Below are 20,619 nucleotides of genomic sequence, written 5' to 3' on the forward strand. Positions count from 1 at the left end.
TCCCACTGGAATTCCCAGTGTTTCCAGTCCCAGTTTGGAATTCCCCAAGTCTCTAATCCCAGTTTGGAATTCCCAGTGTCCCCAATCCCACTGTGGAATTCCCAGTGCCATTGATCCCCTGCAGAATTCCAGGGTCACTGATCCCATTTGGAAATTCCAGTGTCACTGTCCCACTCTGGAATTCCCAGAGTCCCAAATCCCATTCTGGAATTCCCAGGTCCCCAATCCCACTGTGAAATTCCAGTGCCATTGATCCCAGAGTCAATTGTGCAGTGGGATCATCCCAGTTTGGAATTCCCAGTGTTCCCAGTCCCACTCTGTAATTCCCAATGCCACTGATCCCACTGCAGAATTCCCAATGTCTCCAAACCCAGTTTGGAATTCCCAGTGTTCCCAGTCCCACTCTGGAATTCCCAATGCCATTGAACCCACTGCAGAATTCCCAATGTCTCCGATCCACTGTGGAATTCCCAATATCTCTAACCCAGTTTGGAATTCCCAGTGTTCCCAGTCCCCACTCTGTAATTCCCAATGCCACTGATCCCACTGCAGAATTCCCAATGTCTCCGATCCCACTGTGGAATTCCCAATATCTCTAAACCCAGTTTGGAATTCCCATTATCTCCAATCCCACCATTTCCCCACATTCCTATGGCCGGGCTCATTCCCTTCCCTACTTCCATGGGATCCCAAAATTTTCCATGGAAATCTCCTCCCTTTTCCTGCTGCATCCCTGGGATTCCTGGAGTATCCCATCCCATCATTCCCAGGAAATTCCCATTGCCAGGGGGTGGCAGGGCTCCATCCAGCATCATCCAAGTTGGGATTGGGGTTTTCCAATTTTTGGGAAACCTCCCAAAAATTCTGGAGCCACTTATCCCAAAAAAAAACCGGATGTGGTTTTCGGGACGCTCCAGATCCTTCTCTGAGGATCAATCCTGGTTTTCCATGCTGGGAGTTGTCCTGCCTGGGGACAGGGATTCTTGGGATTCCTGAGATTTCGGGGATTTTCGGGATTTCTGGGATTTTTGTGATATCCGGGATTTCTGGGATTTCCAAAGATTTCTGGGATTTCTGGGATTTCCAAAGATTTCTGGGATTTCTGGGATTTTTGTGATATCCGTGATTTCTGGGATTTCCAGGATTTCTGGGATTTTTTTGATATCTGCGTTTTCTGCGATTTTCGTGCTTTCCAGGATTTCTGGGATTTTTGTGATTTCCAAGATTTCCAGGATTTTTGGGATTTCCAGAATTTCCAAAGATTTCTGGGATTTCTGGGATTTCTGGGATATCCATGATTTCTGGGATTTCCAGGATTTCTGGGATTTTTGTGATACCTGGGATTTTCAGGATTTCCTGGATTCTTGTGATTTCCGGGATTTCTAAAGATTTCTGGGATTTCTGGGATTTCTGTGATTTTTGTGATTTCTGGGATTTCCAGGATTTTTTTAGGATTTTTGTGATTTCTGTGATTTTTGTGATTTCTGGGATTTCCAGGATTTTTGGGATTTTGGGGATTTTTGTGATTTCTGGGATTTCCAGGATTTCTGGGATTTTTGTGATATCTGCTATTTCCAGGATTTTGGGGATTTCTGTGGTTTTTGTGATATTTGTGATTCCCGTGCTTCCCGTGATCCCGGGTGCTGTTCCCACGCAGGGCCATGGCTCGGCTCTGCGGGCCCCGGCTCCCTCCGATCGTCCGGAGCCTCGTCCCGGAGCTGGGAAGCGTCTTTGAGTGCCAGAGGGTGACCAGCACGGCATTCCTGGCCGAGGTGAGCCGGGAAACGCGGCAACGGCCGGCCGGTGTCCCACCATGGATCCGGGGATCCGGCTCTCCATGGATCAGTCCAACCATGGATCCGTCCAACCATGGGTCTGTCCGTCCATGGGTCTGTCCATCCATGGGTCTGTCCGTCCATGGGTTTGCCTATCCATGGATCTGTCTGTCCATCCATCCATCCATGGGTCTGTCCATCTGTCCATGGATCCATCCGTCCGTGGATCTGTCCATCCATCCATGGATCCATTGTCCATCCATTCCTCCATGGATCCGGCTGTACATGGATCTGTCCAACCATGGGTCTGTCCATCCATGGATCTGTCCGTCCGTCCATCCATCCATCCATCCATCCATCCATCCATCCATCCATCCATCTATCCATCGATTAGTCCATCCATGGATCCGTCCATCCCTGGGTCTGTCCATCCATCCATCCATCCATTAGTCCATCCATGGATCTGTCCATCCATCTATCCATCCATCCATCCATTAGTCCATCCATGGATCTGTCCATCCATCTATCCATCCATCCATCCATTAGTCCATCCACGGATCTGTCCATCCATGGATCTGTCCATCCATGGATCTGTCCATCCATGGATCCGTCCATCCATGGGTCTGTCCATCCATCCATTAGTCCATCCATGGATCTGTCCATCCATCCATCCATCCGTCCATCCATGGATCTGTCCATCCATGGATCTGTCCATCCATCCATGGATCTGTCCATCTATGGGTCGGTCCGATCCATGGGTCCTGTCCATACCATACCATCCATATTCCATCCATGGATCTGTCCATCCATCCATCCATTAGTCCATCCATGGATTGTCCATCCATGGATCTGTCCCATCCATGGATCCGTCCATCCATGGGTCTGTCACATCCATCCATCCATCCATCCATTAGTCCATCCATGGATCTGTCCATCCATCCATCCATCCATCCATTAGTCCATCCATGGATCTGTCCATCTATGGGTCTGTCCATCTGTCCATGGATCCATCATCCATCCATTCCTCCATGGATTCAGGGGTCCGTCTGTCCATGAATCCATCCATCCATGGGTCTGTCCAGCTGTCTATGGATCTGTCCTTCTTTCAGTTCCATGGATCCATCCATCCATGGGTCTGTCCATCCATCCATGGATCTGTCCATTACCATCCGTCCATTCCATTAGTCCACCATGGATCCATCCATCCATGGATCTGTCCGTCTATCCATGGATCCATGATCCATCCATTACTCCATGGATCCAGGGGTTCGTCTGTCCATGAACCTGTCCATCCATGGATCTGTCCATCCGTCCATGGATCCATTGTCCATCCATTCCTCCATGGATCCAGGGGTCCATCTGTCCATGGATCCATCCATCCATCCATCCATCCATCCATCCATCCATCCATCCATCCATCCATCCATCCATCTGTCCATGGATCTGTCCATCTTTTAATTCCATGGATCTGTCCATCCCTGGATCTGTCCGTCCGTCCATGGATCCATGGATCCATCCATCCATGGATTCATTCATCCATGCATTCATCTCTACGTTATCCATGGATTTGTTCATCCATGGATCTGTCCATCCTTCATTCCCATAGATCCATTCATTCATGGATCTGTCCATTCTTCAATCCCAGGGATCCATCCATCATCCATGGATCCATGGATTCATTCATCCATCCATCCATCCATCCATGCATCCATCCATCCATCATTCATCCATCCATCCATCAATCCATCTCATGGATCCATCCATCCATCCATGGATCTGTCCATCCTTCAATCCCAGGGACCTGTACATCTGTGGGTCCATCCATCATCCATAGATCCATCCATGGATCTGCCCATCCATGATCTGTCCATCCATGGATCTCTTCATCCATCCATCCATGGATTCATTGGTGAATCCATCCATTTGTAGATCTGTCCATCCCTGGATCTGTCCATCCTTCAATCCCAGGGATCCATCCATCATCCATGGATCCATGGATTCATCCATCCATCATCCATGGATCCATGGATTCATCCATCCATCCATCATCCATCCATCCATCCATCCATCCATCCATCCATCCATCCATCATCCCACATCCCAAATACCCAGCTCCTCTTGGAGCCCATCCCAAAATCCCAAGCGTGTTTGGACCTCGGAGAGGGTTTCAAATTCCCACTGGAGCCGGGGGAAAAAGAACAAAATTCCAGCAGATCCATGGACATCCTCTCCAATCAATCTATCCAAAAACTCCCAAATTTTTCCTGCCAGTTTTCCTGGTGTATCCCGAGGTTTTTCCCGATGTATCCTGACGTTTTTCCCATTGTATCCCGAGGTTTTCCCCAATGTATCCCAACGTTTTTCCCAGTGTATCCCGAGGTTTTTTCCCTTTTCCAGCTCCTCAACCACAACGTGGTGAACGACCTGATGCTGCTGGAGCCGCTCCTGGATGCGCTGACGGCTCTGGAGAAGGATTCCTGCCTCCTGGTGCGGGTGCTGGCGCTCCGGGGGCTCGGGAATGTCGCCTCGGGATCCCCGGACAAGGTGGGAGCAGCTCCTGGAAATCCTGCTTGGGATTCCCCCAAAAACATCAGGATGAGGATTTTTGGGATGGGCAGGGAGTTCCAGGGGTTGGGAGGTGCCCTATCCTAAAAAATCCAGGAATTTCTCCAGAGCCATTCCCGGGAATCCCAGATCCTTTCCCAGCAGGGGGATTCTCCTCATCCTCGTTTTCCAGGGATTCTCAGGAATATTTCTTGGGAATTCCAGCTGGGATTGACCCCCTTTTCCAGCTTCTCCTGGGAATTCCTGGCCTCAGTCCTTGCCATGCTTCCCAAGGCACCAAATCCTGGAATTCCATCAATTCCAGGGGATTATTCCCAAAAATTCCTATTTTAGTACTTTCCTTCTTTTCCCTTGGGATCCAATCCCAAACTCCCTCTGGATCTCTCCAAACCAAATTTTCTCTGGGATGAGCACTCCCAGCTCCCTCCTCTGCTGCCAGGAATTCCCCCATTCCCACAATCCCCAGAATTCCCAGAATTCCCATTTTTTCCCAATCACATTTCCAATTTTCCATTCCCATTCTTCCCATTCCCATAATTCCCATATTTCCCTGAATTCCAATTTTCCCATTCCTATTTTTCCCATTCCCACAATTCCCAGATCTCCCTGAATTCCAATTTTCCCATTCCCAGAATTCCCATATTTCTCTGCATTCCAATTTTCCCCGTTCCCATATTTCCCTGAATTCCAATTTTCTCATTCCCATTTTTCTCGCTCTCAGAATTCCCAAGTCTCCCTGAATTCCAATTTTCCCATTCCTATTTTCCCCGTTCCCATAATTCCCATATTTCTCTGAATTCCTATTTTCTCATTCCCATTTTTCTCGCTCTCAGAATTCCCATATTTCTCTGAATTCCAATTTTCCCATTCCTATTTTCCCCATTCCCATATTTCCCTGAATTCCAATTTTCCCATTCCCATTTTCCCCATTCCCGTATTTCCCTGTATTCCAATTTTCCCATTCCTATTTCCCCATTCCCATATTTCCCTGAATTCCAATTTTCCTGTTCCCATTTTTCTCGCTCTCAGAATTCCCAAATTTCCCTGAATTCCAATTTTCCTATTCCTATTTTCCCCATTCCCATAATTCTCAGATCTCCCTGAATTCCAATTTTCCCATTCCTATTTTCCCCATTCCCACAATTCCCAGATCTCCCTGTATTCCAATATTCCCATTCCTATTTTCCCCATTCCCACAATTCCCAGATCTCCCTGAATTCCAGTTTTCCCATTCCACATTTTTCCCATTCCTACTCCTGGAATTCCCAGAATTCCCCACAATTCCCCATTCCCAATCCCCCTTTCCTATCCCGGTTTCTGGGACGAGCCGCCCGCATCTCCCGTTTTCCCGGTTTTTCCCGGTTTTTCCCGGCAGATCCGGCGGCACGGCGCGCAGCTCTTGGCCTCCATGGTCAACGGCTTGGACGACAAGGACGATCCCAACAACCTGCTGGCATTGGAGGCCATGTCCAGCCTTTCCAAAATCCTGGATCACCTGGAGGAGCGGGACGTGCAGTCCATGCTGCTCCACGTGGCCATCCGCATCCGGCCCTTCTTCGACAGCGTGAGGGGAAATCCCGGGAATCCCGGAATGGGAATGGGGTTGGGATGGGCTCCGTCCATCCCACGGGGTTTTGCCATCCCAAATTTTGCACCTCGGGCTGGGATTTCTCCTGGATTCTTATCCAGGCTCCGATGATGGGATGAGGGTCCTGCCGGGGTTGGTGCGTTGGGGTTTTCCTGTTGGGGTCATCCCATTGGGATTTTCCCATTGGGATGGGTCCAGGAAATCATCCCATTGGGATTGGTTCATTGGGATTGGTCCATGGGATCATCCCATTGGGATTGGTTCATTGGGATTGGTCCATGGGATCATCCCATTGGGATTGGTTCAGTGGGATTGGTCCATGGGATCATCCCATTGGGATTGGTTCATTGGGATTGGTCCATGGGATCATCCCATTGGGATTGGTTCAGTGGGATTGGTCCATGGGATCATCCCATTGGGATTTTCCCATTGGGATTGATCCATGGGATCACCCCATTGGGATTGGTTCATTGGGATTGATCCCTGGGATCATCCCATTGGGATTGGTTCATTGGGATTGGTCCATGGGATCATCCCATAGGGATTGGTTCAGTGGGATTGGTCCATGGGATCATCCCATTGGGATTGGTCCATGGGATCATCCCATTGGGATTGGTTCAGTGGGATTGGTCCATGGGATCATCCCATTGGGATTGGTTCAGTGGGATTGGTCCATGGGACCATCCCACTGGGATTTTCCCATTGGGATTGGACCCTGGGATCATCCCATTGGGATTGGTTCTTTGGGATTGGTCCATGGAATCATCCCATTGGGATTTTCCCATTGGGATTGGTCCATGGGATCATCCCATTGGGATTTTCCCATTGGGATTGGTCCATGGGATCATCCCATTGGGATTGGTCCATGGGATCATCCCATTGGGATTGGTTCATTGGGATTGGTCCATGGGATCATCCCATTGGGATTTTCCCATTGGGATTGGTCCATGGGATCATCTCATTGGGATTGGTTCATTGGGATTGGTCCATGGGATTTTCCCATTGGGATTTTCCCCCGGAATTTCCCCAGTGGGATTGTCCCATTGAGATTTTCCATTGGGATTTTTTCCCATTGGGATCATCCCATTGGGATTTTCCCGTTGGAATGGTCCCATTGGGATTTTCCATTGGGATTTTCCCATTGGGATTTTCCATTGGGATTTTCCCATTGGAATAGTCCCATTGGGATTTTCCATTGGGATTTTCCATTGGGATTTTCCCATTGGAATAGTCCCATTGGGATTTTCCATTGGGATTTTCCATTGGGATTTTCCCATTGGAATAGTCCCATTGGGATTTTCCCATTGGAATAGTCCCATTGGGATTTTCCATTGGGATTTTCCATTGGGATTGTCCCATTAAGATTTCCCCAACTGGAATTGTCCCTTTGGGATTTCCCCTTTAGGATTGTCCCATTGGAATATTCCTGTTGGAATTTTCCTATTGGGATTATTCCATTGGGATTTTCCCATTGGGATTTTCCAATTGGGATTTCCCATTGAGATTTTCCCATTGGGATTTTCCCATTGGGATTGTCCCATTTAGATTTTCCCATTGGGATTTTCCCATTGGAATAGTCCCATTGAGATTTTCCCATTGGGATTTTCCCATTGAGATTTTCCCATTGGGATTTCCATTGGGATTTTCCCATTGGGATTGTCCCATTAGGATTTTCCAATTGAGATTTTCCCATTGGGATTTCCATTGGGATTTTCCCATTGGGATTGTCCCATTAGGATTTTCCCATTTAGATTTTCCCATTGGGATTTTCCCATTGGGATTGTCCCATTAGGATTTTCCCATTGGGATTTTCCCATTGAGATTTTCCCATTGGGATTTCCATTGGGATTTTCCCATTGGGATTGTCCCATTAGGATTTTCCCATTTAGATTTTCCCATTGGGATTTTCCCATTGGAATTGTCTTATTGGAATTTTCCTATTGGGATTGTCCCCTGTGCTTGGGACCATTGGAAATATGGGAACAGAGGGATGGGAATGGTGGGAAAAATGGGATGGAAACATCAGAACGGGGATTTGGAGAATATTGGGATGGGATTTTGAGATCCCAGGATGGGATTCTGGGATAACAGGAGAGGGTTTTGGGATAATAGGGGAGGATTTTGGAATCCCAGGATGGAATTTCGGGATCACAGGATGGGATTTCGGGATCACAAGATGGGGTTTTGATATCATGGGATGGAATTTTGGGATCACAGGGCAGATTTTGGGATCACAGGACAGGATTTCCGTTATCCACTATGGGATTTCGGGATCCCAGGAAGGAATTTCAGGATCACAGTATGGAATTTTGGGATAACAGGACAGGATTTTGGGATCATGCGATGGAATTTCGGGATCACAGGATAGATTTTGTGGTCAAGGGATGGGTTTTCGGGATCCCAGCATGGAGTTTCAGGATTCCAGGATGGGATTTTGGGATCCCAGAACGGGATTTTGGAATCATGGGATGGGATTTCAGGATCACAGGGCAGATTTTGGGATCATAGAATGGGATTTCAGGATCACAGGATGGAATTTTGGGATCATGGGATGGAATTTCAGGATCACAGGGCAGATTTTGGAATCACAGGACAGGATTTTGGTATCCCACTATGGGATTTCGGGATCCCAGATTGGGGTTTTGATACCATGGATGGAATTTTGGCATCACAGGGCAGATTTTGGGATCATGGGATGGGATTCTGGGATTCTGGGATCACAGGATGGAATTTTGGGATAATGGAATGAACTTTCAGGATCACAGGGTAGATTTTGGGATAACAGGATAGGATTTACATATTCCACTGTGGGATTTTGGGATAACAAGACAGGATTTTAGGGTCATGAGATGGGATTTCAGGATCACAGGGCAGATTTTGGGAATCTAGTATGGAATTTCAGGATCACAGGACAGGATTTTGGGGTAATGGGATGGGATTCTGGGACCACAGGATGGAATTTTGGGATCCTGGTATGGAATTTCAGGATCACAGGGTAAATTTTGGGATCACAGGACAGGATTTTGGGATCACAGAATGGGATTTCAGGATCACAGAATGGGATTTTGGGATCACAGGATGGAATTTTGGGATCACAGGATGGGATTTCAGGATCACAGGGCTGATTTTGGGAATCTAGTATGGCATTTCAGGACCACAGGACAGGATTTTGGGATTATGGGATGGAATTTCAGGATCACAGGATGGAATTTTGGGATCCAGGTATGGGATTTTGGGATCCCAGGACGGAATTTTGGGGTTTTCTCCGGGTGATTCCCGTTTTTCCCTGTTTTCCCCAGGAGCACCCCGACCTCCGGCGCTCCTCCATCGTCCTTTTTGGGAATCTTTCCCGCCTGGGCCGCTCCGACTCCGAGGTTTTCTCGGAGCAGATCCTGAACGGGCTCGTGACGCTGCTGCTGCACCTGCAGGACCCCCAGCCCGACGTGGTCAAGGTGGGAATTCCGGGAATTCCCGGGAATTCCGGGGGATTCCCCTGGGCGGCGTTCCCGGGACATTTGGGGGATTCCCCAAAAAAGAATTCCCGGGTTTTGGGGGATTCCCCCATGTGGAATTCCCAGGGATTTGGGGGATTCCCTGGTGTGGAATTCCCAGGAATTCAGGGGATTCCCCAATGCAGAATTCCTGAGAATTAAAGGCATTCCCCCATTTGGAATTCCCAGCAAATTTGGGGCATTTCCCTATGTGGAATTCCCAGGAAATTAGGGGGTTTTCCATGATTCCCCCGTGTGTCATTCCCAGGTGTTTGTGGGATTCCCTCGTGTGCCATTCCCGGGATTTTGGGGATTCCCCCGTGTGTCATTCCCGGGATTTTGGGGATTCCCCTGTGTGCCATTCCCGGGATTTTGGGGATTCCCCGGTGCATCATTCCCGGGATTTTGGGGATTCCCCGGTGCATCATTCCCGGGATTTTGGGGATTCCCCGGTGCATCATTCCCTGTCATTCCCGGGATTTTGGGGATTCCCCGGTGCCTCATTCCCTGTCATTCCAGGATTTTGGGGATTCCCCGGTGCATCATTCCCGGGATTTTGGGGATTCCCCTGTGTGTCATTCCCGGGATTTTGGGGATTCCCCCATGTGTCATTCCCGGGATTTTGGGGATTCCCCCGTGTGTCATTCCCGGGATTTTGGGGATTCCTCCGTGTGTCATTCCCGGGATTTTGGAGATTCCCCGGTGCATCATTCCCGGGATTTTGGGGATTCCCCGGTGCATCATTCCCTGTCATTCCCGGGATTTTGGGGATTCCCCGGTGCATCATTCCCGGGATTTGGGGATTCCCCGGTGCATCCATTCCCGGGATTTGGGGATTCCCCGGTGCAATCATTCCTGTCAATTCCGGGATTTTGGGGATTCCCTGGTTGCATCATTCCGGGATTTGGGGATTCCCCGGTGCATCATTCCCTGTCATTCCCGGGATTTTGGGGATTCCCCGGTGCATCATTCCCTGTCATTCCCGGGATTTTGGGGATTCCCCGGTGCATCATTCCCTGTCATTCCCGGGTGTTTGGGGATTCCCCTGTGTGCCATTCCCTGTCATTTCCTGTCATTCCCTGTCATTCCCGGGATTTTGAGGATTCCCCGGTGCATCATTCCCGGGATTTTGGGGATTCCCCTGTGTGTCATTCCCGGGATTTTGGGGATTCCCCCGTGTGTCATTCCCGGGTGTTTGGGGATTCCTCCGTGTGTCATTCCCGGGATTTTGAGGATTCCCCGGTGCATCATTCCCGGGATTTTGGGGATTCCCCGGTGCATCATTCCCTGTCATTCCCGGGATTTTGGGGATTCCCGGTGCATCATTCCCGGGATTTTGGGGATCCCCGTTGTGTTCTTCCCGGGATTTTGGGGATTCCCCGGTGCATCATTCCCCTGTCATTCCCGGGATTTTGGGGATTCCCCGGTGCATCATTCCCGGGATTTTGGGGATTCCCCGGTGCATCATTCCCGGGATTTTGGGGATTCCCCGGTGCATCATTCCCTGTCATTCCCGGGATTTTGGGGATTCCCCGGTGCATCATTCCCTGTCATTCCCGGGATTTTGGGGATTCCCCTGTGTGTCATTCCCGGGTGTTTGGGGATTCCCCCGTGTGTCCATTCCCGGATTTTGGGGATTCCCCCGTGTGTCATTCCCGGGATTTGGGGATTCCCCGGTGGCATCATTCCCTGTCATTCCCGGGATTTTGGGGATTCCCCGGTGCATCATTCCCGGGATTTTGGGGATTCCCCTGTGTGTCATTCCCGGATTTTGGGGATTCCCCGGTGCATCATTCCCTGTCATTCCCGGGATTTTGGGGATTCCCCGGTGCATCATTCCCTGTCATTCCCGGGAGTTTGGGGATTCCCCGGTGCATCATTCCCTGTCATTCCCGGGAGTTTGGGGATTCCCCGGTGCATCATTCCCTGTCATTCCCGGTGTTCCAGGCGTCCAAGTTCGCCCTGCGGGTGTGCGGGCCCGGCCTGGGCTGTGCCGAGCTGCGGGAATTGTTCGGGAATCACCTGCGGGAGGAGCGGGGGCTGCACTACGGGGAGTTCATCAACCACGTCTGCAAATCCCTGGTGGGATATCGGGATATGGGATAGCGGGATATCGGGATAGCGGGATATGGGATATTGGGATATGGGATATTGGGATATGGGGATATGGGATATGGGATATTGGGATATGGGATATTGGGATATGGGATATGGGATATGGGATATTGGGATATGGGATATGGGATATTGGGATATGGGATATTGGGATATGGGGATATGGGATATTGGGATATGGGATATGGGATATGGGATATGGGGATATGGGATATTGGATATGGGATATGGGATATTGGGATATTGGATATGGGATATGGGATATGGGATATGGGATATGGGATATTGGGATATGGGATATGGGATATTGGGATATGGGATATGGGATATTGGGATATTGGGATATGGGATATGGGATATTGGGATATTGGGATATTGGGATATGGGATATGGGATATTGGGATATTGGGACATTGCGATATTGGGATATTGGGATATTGGGACATTGGGACATTGGGATATTGGGATATTGGGATATGGGATATTGGGATATTGGGATGTTGGGATGTTGGGATATTGGGATATTGGGATATTGGGACATTGGGATATTGGGATATTGGGATATGGGATATGGGATATGGGATATTGGGATATGGGGATATGGGATATTGGGATATTGGGATATTGGGATATGGGATATTGGGATATTGGGATATTGGGATATTGGGATGTTGGGATATTGGGATATGGGGATATTGGGATATTGGGACATTGGGATATTGGGATATTGGGATATGGGATATTGGGATATGGGATATGGGATATTGGGATATTGGGATATTGGGACATTGCGATATTGGGATATTGGGATATTGGGACATTGGGACATTGGGATATTGGGATATTGGGATATGGGATATTGGGATATTGGGATGTTGGGATGTTGGGATATTGGGATATTGGGATATTGGGACATTGGGATATTGGGATATTGGGATGTTGGGATATTGGGATATTGGGGTATTGGGATGTTGGGATATTGGGATATTGGGATATTGGGATGTTGGGATATTGGGATATTGGGGTATTGGGATGTTGGGATTTTGGGGTATTGGGATGTTGGGATATTGGGATATTTCAAGTCCCCTCAATCGCTCTCAATCCCCCCAGTGTCCCCAGTTCCCCTCAGTGTCCCCAAATCCCCCCAACATCCCGAATGTCTTTGGTGTCCCCAATATCCCCATTCCCCTGCATGTCCCCAATGTCACCAATTCCCCTCAGTGTCACCCAATGTTCCCAATGTCCCCTCACTGACCCCTCTGTCCCCAACCCCCCCAATGTCTCTTAATGTCCTCAATCCCCTCAGCGCTCCTGCTGTCCCCAATTTCCCCAATGTCCCCAATGTCCCCTGTGTCCCCTCAGTGTCCCCGTGTCCCCTGACTGTCCCCATTGTCCCCAATGTCCCCGTGTCCCCTGACTGTCCCCATTGTCCCCAGATGCGCAGTCACCCCGCGCTGCTGAGCCGCCTCCTCTCCACCAACCTCTTCTACTTCAAGAGCCCCTGGAGGGAACTGCGGGCAGCGGCGGCCATGTTCATCGGTGACATTGGGGACACTGGGGACACTGGGGACACTGGGGGCACTGGGGACACTGGGACACTGGGGACAATGGGGACATGGGGACACTGGGGACACTGGGGACACCAGGGACACTGGGGACACCAGGGACACTGGGGACACTGGGGACGCTGGGGACACTGGGGACGCTGGGGACACTGGGGACACCAGGGACACCGGGGACACTGGGGACACCAGGGACACTGGGGACACTGGGGGACACCGGGGACACTGGGGACACTGGGGATACTGGGGACACTGGGGACACTGGGGACACTGGGGACACCGGGGACACTGGGGACACTGGGGACACTGGGACAATGGGGACACTGGGACACTGGAGACACTGGGGACATTGGGGACACTGGGGACACTGGGGACACTGGGGACACCGGGGACACTGGGGACACTGGGGACACTGGGGACACTGGGGACACGGGGACACTGGGACAGTGGGGACACTGGGGACACCGGGGACACTGGGACACCGGAGACACTGGGGACACCGGGGACACTGGGACAGTGGGGACACCGGGGACACTGGGACAGTGGGGACACTGGGGACACCGGGGACACTGGGACAGTGGGGACACCGGGGACACTGGGGACACTGGGGACACCGGGGACACTGGGGACAATGGGGACACCGGGGACAATGGGGATACCGGGGACACTGGGGACACTGGGGACACTGGGGACATTGGGGACAGGGACACTGGTGAGGAGACAGGGAGAGGGACAGGGATGGGGACAGGGATGGGGACAAGGAGGGGACAGGGACACCAGGGAGGGACAGGGACACCACGGTGGCCTTTGTCCCCAGGGGTGGCACTGGCCATGGAGGTCTCAAGTGGGGTTTGGGTGGTTTTAGGCCATTTTCGGGTGGGTTTGAGGGGATTTTGGGGTCTCTGGTGACCCCAAACTTGTCCCCAGCTGGTCCCTGGTCCTGTCACCTCTTGGGGTCCCAGTGGTGGCTTTTGTCACCAGGAGGTGACATCACTCCTGTCAATCCCCAAGGAGATTTTGGGTGGTTTTGACAGGGATTTTTGGGGACAATTTGGAATTTTTGGGGTCTCTGGTCACCCCAAACTTGTCCCCAGTTGGATTTGGGTCGTGTCACCTCTCATGGTCACATTGGTGGCTTTTGTCACCAGGAGGTGACATCAGTGCTGGGACATTTTGAGCTGTTCCTGTTCATTTTGGGGATATTTGGATGAGTTTTTTTGGGATCATTTGGGAATTTTTGGGGGGATGTTCCCATCCCAGTTCCTGATCCCAGAATTCCCTGCAGGATTCCTGGTGCTGCACATGGACGAGGAGCAGGGACAGCAGGTGGACCTGGATGAGCTCATCTCAGGTGAGCCAAAATCCCCCAAATCCCCAAAATCCCCAAAATTCCCAAAATTCCCGATTTTTATCGGTATTCTGTAGGATCAGAATTTCAATTTTGGGGAAAATCCCACATTTTTAGGGCTAAATTTCTCATTTTTAGGGAAAAAAAATCCCATTTTTAAGGAAAAAATAATCACATTTTTAGGGAAAAAAAAATCACATTTTTAGGGAAAAAAAAGAAGAAAAACTTTTTCTTTTGAAGAAAAAAATCCCCTTATTTAGGGAAAAAAATTCCCAATTTTAAGGGGGGGGGGGGAAAAATCTCATTTAAAAGGAACAAAAAATCTCATTTTGAAGAAAAAAAAATCTTAATTTTAGGGAAAAAAATTCCCAATTTTAAGGGGGGAAAAAAAATCTCATTTAAAAGGACCAAAAAAATCCCATTTTTAGGGGAAAAAAAAAATCTTAATTTTAGGAAAAAAATTTCCAATTTTTAGGGGAAAAAAATCTCATTTTAGAGGAAAAAAATCCAATTTTCAGTGGGAAAATTTTAATTTTTAAGGAAAAAATCTCCATTTTTGGGGGAAAATTTCTTATTTTAGGAAAAAAATTAGGGAAATATCCCATTGTTAAGACCCCCCCCCCATTTTTAGGGGAAAAAAATCCCATTTTTATGGCCACATTCCACATTTCTAGGGGAAACACGCCCCCATTTTTTGGTAAAATAATTCCCATTTTTAGGGAAAAAAAAAATCACATTTTTAGGGAAAAAAAAATCACATTTTTAGGACAAAAACCCCATTTTAAAGAAAAAATTTCCCCCTTTTTAGGGGAAAATAAAATCCCATTTTTAGGGGAAAACAAATCCAATTTTTGGGGGGAAAAAAATCACATTTTAGAGGAAAAAAAAAATCCCATTTTTAGGGGAAAATTCCTCATTTTAGGAAAAAAAATTAGGGAAAAATCCCATTTTTAAGGAACACCCCTCCCCACTTTTAGGGGAAAAAAAAAATCTCATTTTTATGGCCACATTCCACATTTTTAGGGGAAACCCCCCCAATTTTTAGGTAAAAAATACCCATTTTTAGGGAAAAAAAAAAATCACATTTTTAGGAAAAAAACCCATTTTAAAGAAAATTAATCCCTCTTTTTAGGGGAAAATAAAATCCCATTTTTAGGGGAAAACAAATCCGATTTTTAGGGGGAAAAAATTCCAGATTTTAGGGGGAAAAAAATCTCATTTTAGAGGGAAAAAATTTGCTCATTTTTAGGGGAAAAAAATCTCATTTTTATGGCCACATTCCACATTTTTACAGGAAACCCCCCCGCCTTTTTTTAGGTAAAAAATTCTGACTTTTAGGGGGAAAAAAAATCACATTTTTAGGACGAAACCCCATTTTAAAGAAAAAAAAATCTCCCTTTTTAGGGGAAAATAAAATCCCATTTTTAGGGGAAAAGAAATCCCATTTTTAGGGGAAAAACCCCAATTTTTACAGGGAAAAACATCTCATTTTTAGGGGAAAAAAAAATCACATTTTTAGGGAAAAAAGACATTTTAAAGAAAATAAATCCCCTTTTTTAGGGGAAATAAAATTGCATTTTTAAATAAAACATTCCCATTATTAGGGGGAAAAAAATATCACATTTCTTGGAAAAAAAAAATCTCATTTTCGAGGGAAAAAAAATCCCATTTTTAGGGGGAAAAATTTAATTTTCAAGGGAAAAAAATCCCATTTTTAGAGGGAAAAATCACATTTTAGAGGGAAAAAAAAATCCCATTTTTAGGGGGAAAAATCACATTTTCGAGGGAAAAAAAATCCCATTTTTAGGGGGAAAAATCACATTTTCAAGGGAAAAAAATCCCATTTTTAGAGGGAAAAATCACATTTTAGAGGGAAAAAAATCCCATTTTTAGGGGGAAAAATCACATTTTAGAGGAAAAAAAAATCCCATTTTTAGGGGGAAAAATCACATTTTAGAGGAAAAAAAATCCCATTTTTAGGGGGAAAAATCACATTTTCGAGGGGAAAAAAAATCCCATTTTTAGGGGGAAAAATCACATTTTCGAGGGAAAAAAAATTCCCATTTTTAGGGGGAAAAATCACATTTTCGAGGGAAAAAAAATCCCATTTTTAGAGGGAAAAATCACATTTTCGAGGGAAAAAAAATCCCATTTTTAGGGGGAAAAATCTCATTTTCGAGGGAAAAAAAATCCCATTTTTAGGGGGAAAAATCTCATTTTAGAGGGAAAAAAATCCCATTTTTAGGGGGAAAAATCACATTTTCGAGGGAAAAAAATCCCATTTTTAGGGGGAAATCCCATTTTTTTGGGATGTTGGGATTTTTTGGTGTCCGGAGGGACCTGAACCTCCCGGGCAGGGCCCTCCTGGATCCCTGCGGGGGATGGGATGGGATGAGCTCACTCCTGGATTTCGGGGATTTTTTCCCTCTCTGACCTCATCCCGTGGAGCCGAGCCCGGAAAATTCCCGAGCTTTCCAAAAAAAACCACCAAAAACTCTAAAAAAGGGAAAAAGTGGCTTTTCCTTCAGCCCCGAGGAGAAATAAAAAAAGGGGAGGGTTGGGATTTGCTCGGAATTCCGGGAATTTTTTGGGATCTGGGAGGGGGAGGGGGGATCTGATTTCCTTGGGAATGAGGGAAAATCCTGAGGGATTTGGGATAAACAAAGGAAAAATTTGGGAAAAAATCCTGGATGAGATTCGGGCTCCAGGATTTGGGATTGGGGGGTTGGGAGAAGAGAAAATCTTGATTTTTAAAATGGGATTTATTCCAAATCCAGCCCCAGATTCCCAGGATTAAAGGGGTCCCCTGGGAGATTCCAATCCCCCCATCCCAAAAATTCCAGATTTGCAGGGTCTTGGGGTATTTTTGTGGATTGTTTTCCCAAAAAAAAAAAAGAGGATTTTGTTGTCATTGTCAGCCAGGATTTGGTGATTGACAAGGAGATGTTCCCGGGGGTGGGGAGGGAATTTGGGAAAATCCCACACAAAAAAATTTTTGGGTGATCCTAAAAGATTAAAAGCAAAGGCACAGAATGATCTCAAGAAAGTAAAGAAAATGAAATTATAAAAAATTAATGTATAATAGAAAATATTTTCATATGTAAATAAATAATTTAGTATCATAAATAAAATATAGTAAGTATTAAAAATTAAATGTTTAGGATGATCCCAAAATAATTTAAATTCACAGGAAAGGCTCAGGATGGTCCCAAAAATCCTGATCCCTGATCCTGGTCCTGATCCTTGTCCCGATCCCAATTCTGACCTTGAACCCGATTCTGATCCTAATCCTTGATCCTGATCCTAATCCTGATTCTGACCCAATCTTGGTTCTGATCCTAATCCTTGATCCTGATCCTAATCCTGATTCTGACCCAATCTTGGTTCTGATCCTAATCCTTGATCCTGATCCTAATCCTGATTCTGACCCAATCTTGGTTCTGATCCTAATCCTTGATCCTGATCCTAATCCTGATTCTGACCCAATCTTGGTTCTGATCCTAATCCTTGATCCTGATCCTAATCCTGATTCTGACCCAATCTCGGTTCTGATCCTAATCCTTGATCCTGATCCTAATCCTGATTCTGACCCAATCTCGGTTCTGATCCTAATCCTTGATCCTGATCCTAATCCTGATTCTGACCCAATCTCGGTTCTGATCCTAATCTTTTGTCCTGATCCTAATCCTGATTCTGAACCATCAATCTTACTCTTCCCCTGATCCCAATCCCAATCCCAATCCCAATTCTCATCCCAATCTCAATTCTGATCCTGATCCTGATTCTGATCCCAATTCTGATCCTGAGCCCAGCCCTCACCCTGATCCTGACTCTGATCCCAATCTTGGTTCTGATCCTGATCCTGACCCTGATTCTGATCGAGTTCCACTCCTATCCTGATCTTGATCCCAATCCTGATCCCAATCTTGATTCTGATTCTGATTCTGATCCTGATCCCAATCCTGATCCTAATCTTGAGTCTAACCTCAATTCTGATCCCAATCCTGACCCAAATTTTGATCCAAATCCCAAATCTAATCCCAATTCTGATCCTGATCCCAATTCCACTCTTCCCCTGATTCTGATCCAGATCCCAATCCTGACCCTGATCCCAGTCTTGATTCTGATTCTGATCCCAATCCTGATCCCAGTCTTAAATCTGATCCCAATTCTGATCCTGATCTCAATCCTGATCCTAATCCTTGATCCCAGTCCCAATTCTGATCCCAATCTTGGTTCTGCTCCCAGTCCTGATCCTGATCTGATTTTGATGACAATCCCACTCTTCTTCTGATCCCAATCCTGATCCAAATCCCAAATCTAATCCCAATTCTGATCCTAATACCTGATCCCTGTTCCTGATCCTAATCCCTGATCCCAATCCTGATCCCAATCCCTGATCCTGATCCTAATCCCTGATCCCAATCCCTGATCCTAATCCCTAATCCCAATCCTGATCCAAATCCCTGATCCTGATCCTAATCCCTGATCCCAATCCTGATCCTAATCCCTGATCCTGATCCTAATCCCTAATCCCAATCCTGATCCCAATCCCTGATCCTGATCCCAATCCCTGATCCTAATCCCTGATCCTAATCCCTGATCCTAATCCCTGATCCTGATCCTAATCCCTGATCCCAATCCTGATCCTAATCCCTGATCCTGATCCTAATCCCTGATCCTAATCCCTGATCCTAATCCCTGATCCTGATCCTAATCCCTGATCCTAATCCCTGATCCTAATCCCTGATCCTGATCCTAATCCCTGATCCTAATCCCTGCTCTGTCATTCCAGCCCTGAAGCTGCTCCTCAAGGATCCCGTTCCCGCCGTGCGGATCAAGGTGGCCGAGACCCTGGGACGCCTCGTCCGCCTCCTCTGAATCCCAGAATTCCCAGAATTCCCAGGAATTCCCAGCTCTGAGACCCTGGGACGCCTCCACTGAATCCCAGAATTCCCAGGAATTCCTGGATCTGCTCAGCAATACCCCAGGGGATCCCAATCCATGGGAAAAGTCTTCCTGCACCTTATTCCTGGACACAGGGGCAAAAAAAGTGGGAAAAGGGCCGGAATTTGGGATGGGATCCAACTGCTTCCCAAAGGATCCGGGATCCATTCCCAGAATTCCTCCCCTGTACAGAGACCTGTTTTTAAATAAAGCTTTTGGCTCCTGGAATTCCTGGATTTCTCAGGATTTGGGGAGTGGGAAGGGGTGACCCCACCTGTGTCTCCATGGGGACAATCCAGGGATTCTTCCCGGCCTTGAATCCATATGGAAAACTTGTGAATTGTCCAGTTGGTCCTGCCCCGTTTCTGTCCCACCTCTGGGTTTTCCCTTGGGATCCTGGCCCAGATCCTGTTCCAAATCTTAATCCAGGTCCTAGCCCAGATCCCATTCCAGGTCCTGTCTCAAATCCCATTCCAGGTCCCATCCCAGATCCATTCCAGATTCAGATCCCATTCCAGATTCCATTCCAGGTCCAGATCCCATTCCAGATCCAGATTCAATTCCAGATCCCGTTCCAGAGCCTGTCCAGATCCCCATGCCAGATCTCCTTACAGTTCCCATTATCCCATTCCAGGTCCTATCTCAGATTGCATCCCAGATCCCATTCCAATTTCCATCCTAGATCCCATTCCAGGTCCTATCCCAGATCCCATTCCAGGTCCCGTTTTAGATTTTATTTCAGATCCCATTCCAGATCCTGTTCCAGACCCCATTCCAGGTCCTGCCTCAGATCCCATTCCAGGTCCTATCCCAAATCCCATTCTGGGTCCAGATCCTATTCCAGATTCTGTCCCAGATACCATTCCATCAAAAACAGCCTTTCATGATTCCAGTGGATCCTGGGAATTCTACATGTAGGGAATGTGGGGATAGGATTGGGATATTCCAGAATGTGGGAATGGGGATGGGATTTGAAGATTTTAAGGGATGTGGGAATGGGAATATTGGGGAATTCAGGACACCAAGAGCCCATACCAAAAATACCCTTTATTGAGCTTTGGGAATGCCAACAGTGTTGGATCTATTTGGATCCCTTTGGATTCCCATGGGAATGTCGTGTGTAGGGAATGGGAATATTGGGGAATTCAGGACACAAAGAGCCTGGTAATGTATATTAAAAAATCCTTTATTGAGCACTGGGAATTCCGACAGCATTGGATCCGGTTGG

General features: G+C 47.4%; 1 protein-coding gene across 1 annotated transcript; it reads left to right on the forward strand.

The window, feature by feature from the left end:
* The first annotated feature begins 1,660 nt into the window (after window positions 1-1,660).
* Window positions 1,661-19,543, forward strand: LOC306815841 (maestro heat-like repeat-containing protein family member 1). Its single transcript, XM_079332367.1, has 8 exons — window positions 1,661-1,772; window positions 4,173-4,319; window positions 5,716-5,904; window positions 9,228-9,380; window positions 11,367-11,501; window positions 12,971-13,073; window positions 14,382-14,447; window positions 19,240-19,543. The coding sequence occupies exons 1-8, from the start codon at window positions 1,662-1,664 to the stop codon at window positions 19,323-19,325; spliced, it is 990 nt and encodes a 329-aa protein (XP_079188493.1). The 5' UTR covers window position 1,661; the 3' UTR covers window positions 19,326-19,543.
* Window positions 19,544-20,619: the final 1,076 nt, after the last annotated feature.

Source organism: Erithacus rubecula (assembly GCF_903797595.1).
Source record: "Erithacus rubecula genome assembly, contig: scaffold_248_arrow_ctg1, whole genome shotgun sequence".
Taxonomy (NCBI): Eukaryota; Metazoa; Chordata; class Aves; order Passeriformes; family Muscicapidae; genus Erithacus; species Erithacus rubecula.

Bases quoted from the DNA above. Each gene is read 5' to 3' on its own strand.
- LOC306815841 (XM_079332367.1), top strand. From the start codon at position 1,662: ATGGCTCGGCTCTGCGGGCCCCGGCTCCCTCCGATCGTCCGGAGCCTC. The intron at 5,905-9,227 runs GTGAGGGGAAAT...TGTTTTCCCCAG, and splicing joins TCCGGCCCTTCTTCGACAGC to GAGCACCCCGACCTCCGGCG. The intron at 9,381-11,366 runs GTGGGAATTCCG...CCGGTGTTCCAG, and splicing joins CCCAGCCCGACGTGGTCAAG to GCGTCCAAGTTCGCCCTGCG.